The 13,821-nt window shown below is 32.4% G+C and overlaps 1 protein-coding gene across 1 annotated transcript in view; it reads right to left on the reverse strand.

Annotated features, from left to right (window-relative positions):
- The window catches only part of SRRM3 (serine/arginine repetitive matrix 3), a 352,152-nt gene that overhangs the window by 48,205 nt on the left and 290,126 nt on the right, over positions 1–13,821 (reverse strand). The window contains 3 exon segments of the mRNA XM_053707414.1: positions 7,487–7,670; positions 8,717–8,821; positions 9,631–9,681. Of these exon segments, the coding sequence (XP_053563389.1) occupies positions 7,487–7,670; positions 8,717–8,821; positions 9,631–9,681 (340 nt within the window).

A 13,821-nucleotide genomic window follows, 5' to 3' on the forward strand; every position in this document is an offset into this window, starting at 1 on the left:
CGAGTGGAGCGCAAATATCGTGCTTGCAAAAGCTTAATTTTGAGCTCCACTCGTAATCTAGCCCAAAGGGCGGTAAAATAAAATTTAACAGGAGGTCTATAGATAGAATATTGTTCTATAGTATCTGCCAAAATATGATACACTATAGAAACAGTAAAGAACAAGATTTCTAGATGAGCACATTCACTACTCATTTGAAATACATTTGCAAAAATCAATGTGGCCTAAAATCATTCTAAAACAGAAAGTGAAAAAAGGAGGAATGGGTAAATATGAGGGTAATGTTACGTAAACCTAAAAACATATTTGATTACAAGATTACATTAAAAACACAGTATATATATTTTAAAATAAATTACTGGTTCAATAGGACAATATTAAATAAGGATACTATAGGGAATCATTTCTAAAGAAACCTCCCTTCAAAAGTGCTGTTAGTAGGATAAAATGATGCAGCAACAAAATTGTGCAGTGCCCTTTTTTTGGATTAATAGCTGCGCACCTGGATGTCAGGTAGGGCCACTAATACAATATGCACAATATTTAAGCTGAAACGTATTACTTTCTATTGTTTCTTTTATTGCTGAGACGATCATATGATCACCCTCATTAGCATAGCCCCCTACAATCCTTTTTATGTTAATCAATAATAACATTTGTTGTTTGTTGTTAGACTGTTGCGTACCTCACTCTCTCACTTTTAACACTCTCAGGTATTTAATGTTATAAGTGTTACACCGCAGACAACATTTTTGTTTTGATTAATGAAACAAATAAATATAATTTCCTAGTGATTCCTCTAGTTTGTTTCTTTTTCTAGAAAAAACATAACATCTGAAGTAAGAAAAATATTTCCAATTCCAGTATGTTATCTCATAAAACTGCTTCAACTAAGTATAAAGGACATTTTTTTAATTTTTAGTGACTTATCTCCCTGAAATAGCATGGAGAGTTTTCTGAAGTGTTTATGATCAAACATACAGTAAGTGTTAAAAATAAAATCCTAATGATTTTTAAAAAGTTGCATGCTTGAAACCTTGAAGGATCCCATTTTAAGCTATACTGCTACAGAATAAAGTTTATGAAGGAAAAAATATGTAAATATATACTGTAGGTGATTGTGTGCATGTTATTATTTATATGTGTAATTGTGGGAACACAAAATATATTTGTTTGTGTATATAAAGCAAATATATGTGTGTCTGTTCATTGCTTTATTGTTGTAAATGTATAGCTAATGTAATAAAGTTCTGAATACAAACATATTTAAGATATTTTTATGTTTAGACATGACGCTTTACTTTGTACTTTACCATCAAGCAAGAAATAAAGTGCCTCAAACATAGTAGAAGCTACACTTTCAAATTCAAAACTATTATTTTTGTCCTTCTTGGGTTTAGACATAAGCTTTATATATTTACTCTAAATTTATTTGTCAAATGGAAATAGTAAACAGACACTGCTGTATTTGTAATCGTACCTAGCAAGGCCACTCTATTACAGGCTTCAACAATTTCCCAAATCTAATGGGTTTCTTACCCACTGAAAAATACTAATGATATTCCATTCAAAGCCTCTTTCCTTGTTTTTAACAAACCAAAATGATGCAGAAATGTTACAGATTTTGTGGAAAATACACGAAAACAAAAAGCTAAACATAAATAGATACCTATGCTATCAATAGAATACTTTATGTTCACATGTAAATGTACACATATCTAGATATTTATTTAAAAGCATAACAAGAGTTAAGTTGTAATTTTATTAGAAAGTAATTGTCTTTTTGTGACCGACACAAAAATATTCACTTGTACTCAGGGCGTTAAACTGATATAATGTTAAAATATATATATTTTATACACATCTATGTACGAAATTATCTACTGTAAAATGTGTTTCAACAAGCTCATCTGCAGATGTGAACGTGCAGAGGCAGACATATACCTACCTTCTTAAATGGTCAGAGACAGCAATGCAACCGTAAAAAGAAAAAAAAATAATAATCTCCATTTTTGGAGTGCAGAATGAGGAAAAAAGACAATGACTCTTTAGTAATGTGGTTCAAATTCCTTTGATAAAAATTAATTTTGTTCTTCTAATGAAATACATAAGCCAATTTAATGTATCATATCAATGCCATTTTTTATGCCTTTTGTTGGATATTTTGTGGAAGAGGAGGTGAGAAGGTGCATTTATGAAGCATTTTAGGTTTTATTATTAAACGTGCATGCAGTGTCACTAGCAAACAAATATGAAACATTTCATAGAACTTATACCACCAAGATGGACATCCAGGAAAGAGAACGTTTAAGAAAGAGAAAATAAAGAAAATGATGTGGAAGCCAACCGGAATGAAATGAAAATCTCATCTGCTATTTAAAAGGGAAGTCAACCAAGCCCTCATACAGTATTAGAGAATTATTATTTTTTATCGTCCATTGATTTCAACTGGAAAAAAAAGATCTATCTTTGCATATATAGATTTTAAAAATGTTTAGCAAACTTCCTAGCATTTAAACCCTTGACATCATAGTAAATTCCATTCTAGTGGTGTGTTTCTAATTTGCCTTGATATTGTCAAACACTAAAATCACCATGGAGTTAGAAAAATGATCAATTATTATTATAATTTATTTTGCCATTTAAAGAAACTTTATTGCTATAGTTTCATATGATATTGCCAGTGTTTCATTTTTATGTAGTCGTTAGTATTACTTTGACACAGTGAAGCTATAACAATCATCTTTGACTATTACTGTCACAGTTTGTTGTACTTATATTAAATTCAGCATTTTTGCTTAAACATATTCTGTTTTCTAAAACTCTCTATAGTTTGTCCACTTTAATCTTCCTACAACAGTTGTCTTACAGGACATTGTTTTTTTTTTTAGCAATATCATTTTCCACATTTTAGCTTAAAGGGACAGTCTAGTCAAAATTAAACTTTCATGATTCAGATAGGGCATGTGATTTTAAACAACTTTCCAATTTACTTTTATCATAAAATTTGCTTTTCTCTTGGTATTCTTAGCTGAATGTTAAACCTAGGTAGGCTCATATGCTAATTTCTAAGCCCCTGAAGGCTGCCTCTTATCTGAATGCATTTGACAGTTTTTCATAGTTAGAGGGCATAAGTTCATGTGCGCCATATTGATAGCATTGTGCTCACGCCTGTGGAGTTACTTATGAGAGTACACTGATTGGCTAAAATGCAAGTCTTTCAAAAGATCTGAAATAAAATGGCAGTCGGCAGAGGCTTAGATACAAGGTAATCACAGAGGTAAAAAGTATATTAATATAACTGTGTTGTTTATGCAAACCTGTGGAATATGTAATAAAGGTATTATCTATGTTTTTAAACAATAACAATTCTGGTATAGACTGTCCCTTTAATGATTTTAAATAAGCATGATTTTTATCATAAACAAATAAAATGTTTATGATAAAACAAGCTTTTTTTAATCATATCTAAATTTGGCATCTTTATAATCATATTATGATCCTGTCCGTTTAAAAAGATGAGCTCTCCATGGCTCTAGAAAGTGATAAAACTAGTGTTTGTCAAGACCTCCTTCCCCTTGCTTTGTATTTCAGTTGCATCAAACATTAATTCCTAATCACAAAAATAGTTAGTGAAATGTACTGTTGAAAATAATTTACATGCTGCACCATTTACAGTACTTTTTTGCATCTTTAGTTTTTCCAAGGCAGCAAAACAAAAATGTCTAATTTCCTCTAAGAAAATATTGTATTGCATATGTGTAAAACAAACATTGATCCAGTTATCTTCCCTTTTAAATGAAGTAGAAAAATATACATTTGTATGAAAAAAAAATCATATTTCTTTGTTACTACTAAATAGGCCCACAATGACAAACACACAAAAGCAAAAAATCTAAAACACCACAGGAAAAATAAAGAGAAAAAGATTCAAACTGCATTTCTGTTTATGTAAAGAAAAATGAAGACATGAGTAAATCGTACACTAATGAAATCACTGCTCCCTAAAAAAACAGTCAAAGTATTACCGCATTTTCAAATGAGAGGCTAAAGAAAAACATAGATGGGATTAAAAAAAAAGAAATTAATCTAGGTTAGATTTTTCTATATTATACTAAACATGAGTATCATTATATACAGGTTGATTAGCTCAGACACGGAAAAAGGGATTTAAAATTATGAGGGAAGATGTACTAACTTCAACCATATATATTTTAATAATGCACTTTGTAAAATCTACGCAAACATGAAAGCTAATATGGTGCAGTCAGTTAAGGGGATTAATTATTTAGGCACAAGATAGAAATGAGTTAAGAGACGTTAAGAATATGACACAATAAAGACACAAAAGTTTGGTACACAAGAAAGAGAAACAGAATGAAACAAAAGAGAAAATTAAGAACAAAACAAAAATCACGAAAAATGAAAGCAAACAAGTTAAAAAAATAATAATAATAATAATAATGATGGCAAAATTAGAAAACGGGTATTTTATAATTAAAATTGACATGTTTTATTTATCAAAGTCTTGCTGCATAATTCAGCAGGTCAAAATAATCAGTATTGGTCGGACAACATTAATAAATACAAGAAGCATAATACTGTATATCTCTTTTTGATTTGTTTAGCCTTTAAACGTTTTTATATTTAAACCTAGAAGACTTTGACATATAAAATGTGCAGGGATTTTTAAAAGCATATAGCATTCAGTTAGGAATTTGCGGATGGCATTAGTGGTGATATAATAATATACTAGTACTGTAGGACATATTATTGGATAACATTTTGTGCAGCACTTTTATTACAAACATAATTTGTTTTATATAAAAACTCTATTGAATATGACAGCCTTACAGTTTGATAGGTTAAATGGCAGAGAAAGCAAAAATAATGTATATAAGTGTGACATTTAGTACTTCATTATGTTGAAAAGTCTAGAAGACTATTGTATCAAAGCACATATATCTAAAAAGGGCCCCTGCTGAACTGTGCTTGGATTGAAAGGCTTAGCTAGATTTATTTTATGTTTCATATATATACTGTATATTATATATTAATATTTTCTTGAATTCCAGGCTCTATAGGGGCAATTTCTTCCATCTCACCAATTGATTTGTATCTAAATAAATATAACATTTAGCAAAGATGTTTTAATGAGAATTACTATTATAATGTGAGCAATTATTTACCAGCATATTTACTGTTCTTTTTAAATACAATAACTATGGCTGATCAATATTTGTTCCTGAAAATATCTAACCTGGAGAGAAATTTTACACAAGACGTGATCACCATAGTGACTAGAAATGAAAATAGTGTAGCACTGTCATATCAATATCAGCTTGCCCTTTAAATGCTTAAAGGGACATGAAACCCAAATTTTTTCTTTCGTGATTTAGAAAGAGCATGTCATTTTAAACAACTTTCTAATTTACTTCTATTATCTCATTTGCTTCATTCTCTTGATATCACTTGCTGAAAAAGCATATCTAGATATGCTCAGTAGCTGCTGATTGGTTGCTGCACATAGAGGCCTTGTGTGATTGGCTCACACATGTGCATTGCTATTTCTTCAACAAAGGATATCTAAAGAATTGAGCACATTAGATAATAGAAGTAAATTGGAAAGTTGCTTAAAATGACATGCCCTATCTGAATCATGAAAGTTTGATTTTGACTAGACTGCCCCTTTAAGGACCAGTGTGACATACAGTGATATTGTGCAAGTCAAATACATATTCATAGTTCTTGTTATTTTAACTAACACTAACCTGTGTGCTTATTTGATCATTTAAGTTAATACAAAAAAACAAAAGACAGAGGTATTATGGGCTGTACTTACTAACTTAAGAATTTTTGCCAAGCAAGGGAAATTACTAATTTTTAAAGAATATTTTTTAATGTATAAAAGTATAATAAATACAAAGGCAAAGATAGCCTAGGATTGACATATTGTATTTGTACATTTGTTAGGGGAAAAAGACAACAAAGTTAAAAGAAATTGCTATTAATTGTAGTTTGTTTAACTGTACTAAATGCAGCATTGCTCTCAGCTGTATTTGTACGTCAGTAACTAACTGGAAGATAGGAAAAAAAATAGTTATAGGAACAATGGAAATATAGAAAAAAAAAATGGTACTAAAACTCCAGTCATTGCTGTACATAAAGAGTTTAAAGCAATTTACCTAGGGTTTTAAGCATATCAGGGCTCCACTGGACATTAAAGTAGTTTTTAAATGAATATTGTTGCATTTAACATATATTAAATGTATTTGCATTGAATTTCTCAAATATAATTATACTTTGTGTCCACAAAAGCTGCTTAAAGGGACAGTAAATCAAAATTAAACTTTTATGATTCGGATAGAGCATGCACATTTAAACAACTTTCCAATTTACTTCTGTTATAAAATTTGCTTTGTTTTCTTGGTGTCTTTTATTGAAAATAGGTAATCTCATAAGAACTCAGGAGTGTGCACATCTTTAGTCTTCTATGGCAGCAGTGTTTTGCAACATTGTATAACAAAACTACAAATAATGTTGCAAAACACTGCTGCCATAGAGTACTAAAGCCGTGCACACTCCTGTGCTCGTATGAGCCTACCTTAATTTACTCTTTAAGAAAAGATACCAAGAGAATGAAGCAAACTTGATAACACAAGTAAATTGGAAAGTTGCTTTAAATGTTCATGCTTTATCTGAATCACGAAAGTTTAATTATAACTTTACTGTCCCATTAAGGTATGGGCAAAGGGCATGTGCTGGTACATATGCCACCATGCATGCTTGTATAGTCTAGAAGGACATTCACTATAAAAGCTGGTAACGTCAAGTGATATCGCTGGCCATTGTATTGTATACACACTAATAATTACATGGGAGTGTGGAAAGTGGAATATTTTTTAAAGAGCTTTGCTGGAAAAGCTTCTAATACTTTAAACAGGGTTGTGTCCTTTAACAAAAATACATTTATGTCCCTTTGAGGATCTCTCTGTGTGAATCCAGATGCATTCAATTGGCAAATTACCTGAGTTATTAATTTGCTCTGTGTGCCCCCTTTGGTGGAATGGCATTGGACACTCACACTATTATATACATTAAAGCACTATCTGATGGCAAAATCGATATTTAGGTATATACCCTAATGGTATGTCACAAAAAGTCTTAATTATTAAGTACACGAGTAGGAGTGGATGAAACAATTATTATAGTATTTTACCCCTTGGTAAACATGGGGGATGTTGTTTGTTTAGATGTGTAAATGAAACAATTTTAGGGTGTGACATGAAAAAAAATAAACAAACAAATATGGGCCTATGATATTTCAATATCAGAAGCAGGCAGTAAGTTTTAAAGTTATATTTTGAATGTAATATAGGTAGAGTTAATATCAGTGCACAAAACCAGCTGAAAAAAACAAGAACCAGAACCAATACAAAGAAAAGACAAAAAATGGTTAAAGAGACAGTCTTAAAAGGGTACATACATCCATATGTTTCTCTAGAAGTGTGCCATGTTCTTGACTGTGCTGCCCATTGTGACTGCCACTCTTGTGCCCATTCTGGTGTGGGGTGGCAGATCGGCTGTGGCTGGTGCAGGAAGATGACGGACTGCGACTTGACCTGTGACTAGAAGGTTTTCGGTCATCCTGCCTGTGTTTCGGACTCTGTCTGCAAATAAAAAAAACATAGAATCACATAAGTCATCCAGACTCTGTCTGTAAATATTGTAGAATTGTGTGGACTGAACTAATATGGTACAGATTATATAAATACATATCAAAATACATATATGAGAATTATGATCTTAAAATATTACAACATTTTATAATATTTATCTCTTGGTCTCGAAATTCTATGTTAAACTTAGCTGCTGTTCATGGAGCAAACGAGGCTCATGAGAATGCACATATCTTGAGCGCTACATGGCAGAAGGGTTTATATTATACATGTATTGCTGTAGAGACATCTATACTCCTGTACCTACCAGAGTATGATGCAATGCAAAAGAGCTACATGTCAATAAATGACACCAAAGGAAAGAGATAAAACTGTTTTTTAAACTTTAATTTTGACTTCCATGAGTCTTCAAGTATACACAATGATTTAACTGCTTGTGAGACCTTAATTCACAAAATAATCTAATGCGTGTGAAGCCCCCGTCCTGAATAGCTAACAACCTACTTAACTGTGAAAAGGCTTGCAGACATACAGTATGTGAGAGTTTGAGTAAGAGCTTTCCCTATGTGCCATAAATATGTTTTTGTTTTTTTACCAGAAAACAATGTTAATGCCTTCAGCAGGAAGGGATTTTGTTAAATGCAACCTAAAGGTTGTTGAAGAGGATGCTTTAAACATAGTAAAAGTGTTCCAAGCAGCATAGGACAATAAGCACATTTCATTTTAGCCTTGAGGGAGATCTGCAACTTTGAACAGTGGAGAGGAGATATTTTTATGTATGATGTAAGAGTCAAGAAAAAGTATAAAGAGATCATATATTAGAAATATAAACAAGAAGAGTAAAAACCATAGAAAGCGAGTAGAATGGATTTGCAGTCTATGCAATGTCTAACTAGAAACTAAGGGAGGGATTCCAGTGTGTGAGGAACATATCCAAGAAAATGTTATTGACATGTAACATGATTTCTGACATTAAAGTTGTGATGAAGGAAGCGTCAACATTATTTGACATATAGGCAAATGAGCCTGAGGCCTACCTGCTTGGTGACTTGGAGGTGCTGTAATCAGAGGAAGGTGATGCACTATGGGAACTACAACTGCTGTGTCTATGGGTTCTCCGTGTTGTTGACCCACTATGAGACCTGTCAGATCATAATAAATAAAAACATGAGATACTTCAGTAACCCAAATCTCATAATAAAATATATAAGCACATATTTGTGTGTTTTACATGCCTTTATCTTTTAATACTATGCTAAATAGGAGCTCAAATTTTGTGGGTTGTAACGAGTTTCTGGGAAGCAATAGTTTCTCAGCAGTGTATTTTTCATGTAGTTTGAAACAGGCAATAGAAAATGGAATTTTAATCCTAATTTTAACTTCTTTAACCATAATTAGAAAAACAAGCACCCATGGATGTGCTTTCTTCACTGCAAATTATGTAGCTCTAGAATTGTGCTTCCTTGACACTTGCCCTCTGTCAATATACAAGCAAAATGTAAACCTAAAATACAACTTTATTTAAATCACAAAACTGACAACTTGAAAAGAAGATAATTTTTAGAACATTTTGACCCATTGGCCATGATATCGAAGAACAAGTTGATAAAAATAGACAGTCCTATATCTGTGCTTCCATAGTAATGTGTCCTCTATGTGGTTAAATAACGTTGGGAACCATGACTCTTCAATGATCCTGGAGCAGCACCCCACATATTAAAACTCATGCATAACAGAGAAGCACAACGAATAAAAGAAGAAAGGGAATATAAATCTTATGCAATGCATTTATTTAAATTTAAAACAGCAATAATCAAAACAACGTTTATAGAAAAATCTCTTTTTTTTTTAGGTATTCATGAAATGTAGCAAAGGACCTAACATACATACCATGCTATACAGTACTCTAATAAAATAAATTAAACATGCTTCAAGACATATGAGCTCGTACCTTTTTCTGTCCTTATTTTTGTCTTTCCTTTTGTTCTTTAGGCTCCTGGATCTACAGAAAAATCAAGAAAAGAAAAAAACGTGAAACTAGTTGCTTGGTTCCATATATATCATTTTGAGATGAGGTTAGCAAGAACTATTATAATGTGTAAACCTTTCCAGCTATGTTGACCAGAGGTTTCAACATGGGGGCATATTAATCAAGCTCCGTATGAAGGCTCGTCGGAAACAGGAGTTATGACGCAGCGATCTAAAGACCACTGCTCCATAACTTTTCCACCTTCTCTGAGGCAGCGGACCGAAATCAACCTGATCGAATACAATCGGGTTGATTGACACCCCCTGCTAGCGGCAAATCTGTGGGGGGCGGCATTGCACCAGCAGTTCACAACAACTGCTGGTGCAATGATAAATGCCAACAGCGTATGCTGTCGGTATTTATCAATGTGCAGCAGACATGATACACTACTTTGTATCATGTCCACTCGCACATTGATACATATGCCCCATGTTGTCTGGCATACTACCCCAACAACTAGTCTGCCTACCTCCCCAAAATGTGACTTTATTCTCATTCACATCTCTCTTTATACATAGGCCACGTAACTGAACATTTTTTACTTTTGAATTGTAAACAAATTTTTCATGCCATTTATTTGTAAATTGCGCTAGATATAAAAATCATGATTTTTGGCAGAACACAAAAACATATGCTGTTTTGGTTTTAAAGTAAGGTGATATATGTAGGTTAGCCAGTAATTACAATGAGTCAACAGAGTACTAAATAGAAAAGAAATAATAAACATTATTAAAAACACGCAGTGTTCCATGAGAAAACTGGGCTACCACCCAACACAACAAGAAATCGCCCAACTCTTTCAGAAGGATAGGATGATGATAGGAAAAATAAGTATGCTGAATACAGATTTTATGTTTGTGTTCCATTTCCCACACATTAGCCTTCGCTGTGTTTTTTTATATTATAGTCTCTCTTCTTTTTATTTAATTATTTGTACATTAATGAAAACAACTGCTGAATGTATGGGGATATAATACAGAACTCAGAGAGTAGATTAATTATGTGTTCAAAAATGTTACTGAAATGAAGTACAAAGCAAAATAAAAACTAATTTAGTAAAATAACATCTAACTCTATTCAATAAATTTAAATATATATATACAGTATATATATATATATATATATATATATATATATATATATATATATATATATATATATATTTGTGTGTGTGTATATATATTATCCAGCTTTTATACTTGGTCTACTATCTCAGTTTTCCTAACGATTTTTAAATATATGCATAGTTAAACCAATTACAAATATGTTGACTAATACTTCCACTACTAACAACAAGCCAAATCCTTATATTCCCAAGATGAATACTGTCTCCTTACCATTTAAGATTCCTTACCATGAGCACACTGATTCTATGCTTCTGCTAATCTAATTAACAATATTAACCTTATGTCTACGTGTATTCATACACTCTTATTACCCCATCAGTTCAATTCAAACATTTTAATTTTTAGATTTTTCACTAAGATTTCCCCCTTGTTTACTTCATATTCCTTTATACTCCAGTACTCATAACCTTTAGTCTTCACTCTCTCTGTGGCTGAAATGATAACAATCCACATATTCTATGAAGTATGTGGTGCAGAAGAACAGTGGAACTTTGGTTGTGAATTTTAAAACTGCCATTGAGAAAATCATAGTTTTAATATTGTGTTTTTTTCTTTTTGTTAATGTGTAAATACCAAAGTCAAATGCTGAAATTGTTATGTTATATCTTGGTGAATGTGGATCTGGCGGTGTTCCAATGATTATATAGACATTTAGGTCCGGATACACATAATCCGGATTTATATCAGTATAAATTACATTAAATAATTTCATATCACTGACAATTTCTGTCTTTATTTATTATTGCACTATTAATTTTTACATTATTTATACCACATTTATATATAGGTAAACTGTAATTGTCATCACATTGAGCCAGTATATTACTTCAAAACTGTAAGTGGATCTTCAGGGGTTAGTGTTAGGTTTTTTTAAGGGTTTAATGGGTGGGTTTTAGTTTTAGATTAGGGTTTGGGCAATTGAAAAATAGCTAAATGCCCTTTTAAGGGCAATGCCCATCCAAATGCCCTTTTCAGGGCAATGGGGAGCTTAGGTTTTTTTAGTTAGGATTTTATTTGGGGTTTGGTTGTGTGGGTGGTGGGTTTTACTGTTGGGGGTTGTTTGTATTTTTTTTACAGGTAAAAGAGCTGATTTCTTTGGGGCAATGCCAGTCAAAAGGCCCTTTTAAGGGCTATTGGTAGTTTAGTTTAGGCTAGGGTTTTTTTTTTATTTTGGGGGGGCTTTTTATTTTGATAGGCTTATTAGATTAGGTGTAATTAGTTTAAATATCTGATTATTTCTTTTTTTATTTTGTGTAATTAAGTGTTTTTTTTGTAATTTAGGTAATTGTATTTAATTTATTTAATTTATTTAATTGTAGTGTAGTGTTAGGTGTTAGTGTAAAACAGGTTAGGTTTTATTTTACAGGTAAATTTGTATTTATTTTAACTAGGTAGTTAGTAAATAGTTAATAACTATTTAGTAACTATTCTACCTAGTTAAAATAAATACAAACTTGCCTGTAAAATAAAAAATAAACCCTATGCTAGCTACAATGTAATTATTAGTTATATTGTAGCTAGCTTAGAGTTTATTTTACAGGTAAGTATTTAGTTTTAAATAGGAATTATTTAGGTAATGATAGTAATTTTTATTTAGATTTATTTTAATTATATTTAAGTTAGGGGGTGCTAGGGTTAGACTTAGGTTTAGGGGTTTATAACTTTAGTATAGTGGCGGCGACGTTGGGGGCGGCAGATTAGGGGTTAATAAATGTAGGTAGGTGGCGGCGATGTAAGGGCGGCAGATTAGGGGTTAATAATATTTAACTAGTGTTTGCGATGCAGGAGTGTGGCGTTTTAGGGGTTAATATGTTTATTATAGTGGCGGCGATGTCCGGAGCTGCAGATTAGGGGTTAATAAGTGTAGGTAGGTTGCGGAGACATTGGGTGCGGGATATTAGGGGTTAATAAGTATAATGTAGGTGTCGGCGATGTTAGGGACAGCAGATTAGGGGTTAATAAGTATAATGTAGGTGGCGGCGATGTCGGGGCGGTAGATTAGGGGTTAATAAGTATAATGTAGGTGTCGACGATGTCGGGGGTGGCAGATTAGGGGTTAGTAAGTGTAAGATGAGGGATGTTTAGACTCAGGGTTCATGTTAGGGTGTTAGGTGTAAACATAAATTTAGTTTCCCCATAGGAATTAATGGGGCTGCGTTACGGAGCTTTATGCTGCTTTATTACAGGTGTTAGGCTTTTTTTCAGCCTGCTCTCCCCATTGATGTCTATGGGGAAATCGTGCACAAGCACGTAAAACCAGCTCACCGCTGACTTAAGTAGCGCTGGTATTGGAGTGCAGTATGGAGCTCAATTATGCTCTACGCTCACTTCTTGCCTGATAACGCCGGGTTTATGAAAACCTGTAATACCGGCACTGTAGGGAAGTGAGCACTGCACCCCTTATACCGCAAAACTCATAATCTAGCCGATAGTTATTAGAGTTCTTGAAAGTTATGATAGTTATGTAGTTTCTAGTCAACACTGTATTCTTAAATGTTAAAAATACCATTTATTCAGTTATGTAGATTAGTCCTTCTTTTGCCCCTGCAGCTTTTTTTTATTTAAATCAGTAATAGGTAGTTCAGCCAACCACAAGGTGACCACCTGCCATCCAATAGGTTTTCTATAGTGTGCACTGCCAGGTGTTGCCACACATGCTCAGTATAAAATATAAATTTTAATTCAATGAAAAAACATCTATGCTTATAGAAAAATAAATAATTTATACAAAATCCAATGTAAATACAAGCTAAAGACTATGTTTAGGTTTTAGCAGTTCTGGTCATCCATATATTAAACTGCTTTTCATATAGTACCATTTCCATACAAATTGAAGGTCTACAATGTTCTAGATTAAAAATCCTAAAATGATGGCACTAACTGTATGTCATTTAAATACAGTTGTGCTCATAAGTTTACATACCCTGGCAGAATTTATGATTTCTTGGTTATTTTTCAGAGAATATGAATGTTAACACAAAAACTT

Source organism: Bombina bombina, chromosome 3 (genome assembly GCF_027579735.1).
Source record: "Bombina bombina isolate aBomBom1 chromosome 3, aBomBom1.pri, whole genome shotgun sequence".
NCBI classification, from domain to species: Eukaryota; Metazoa; Chordata; class Amphibia; order Anura; family Bombinatoridae; genus Bombina; species Bombina bombina.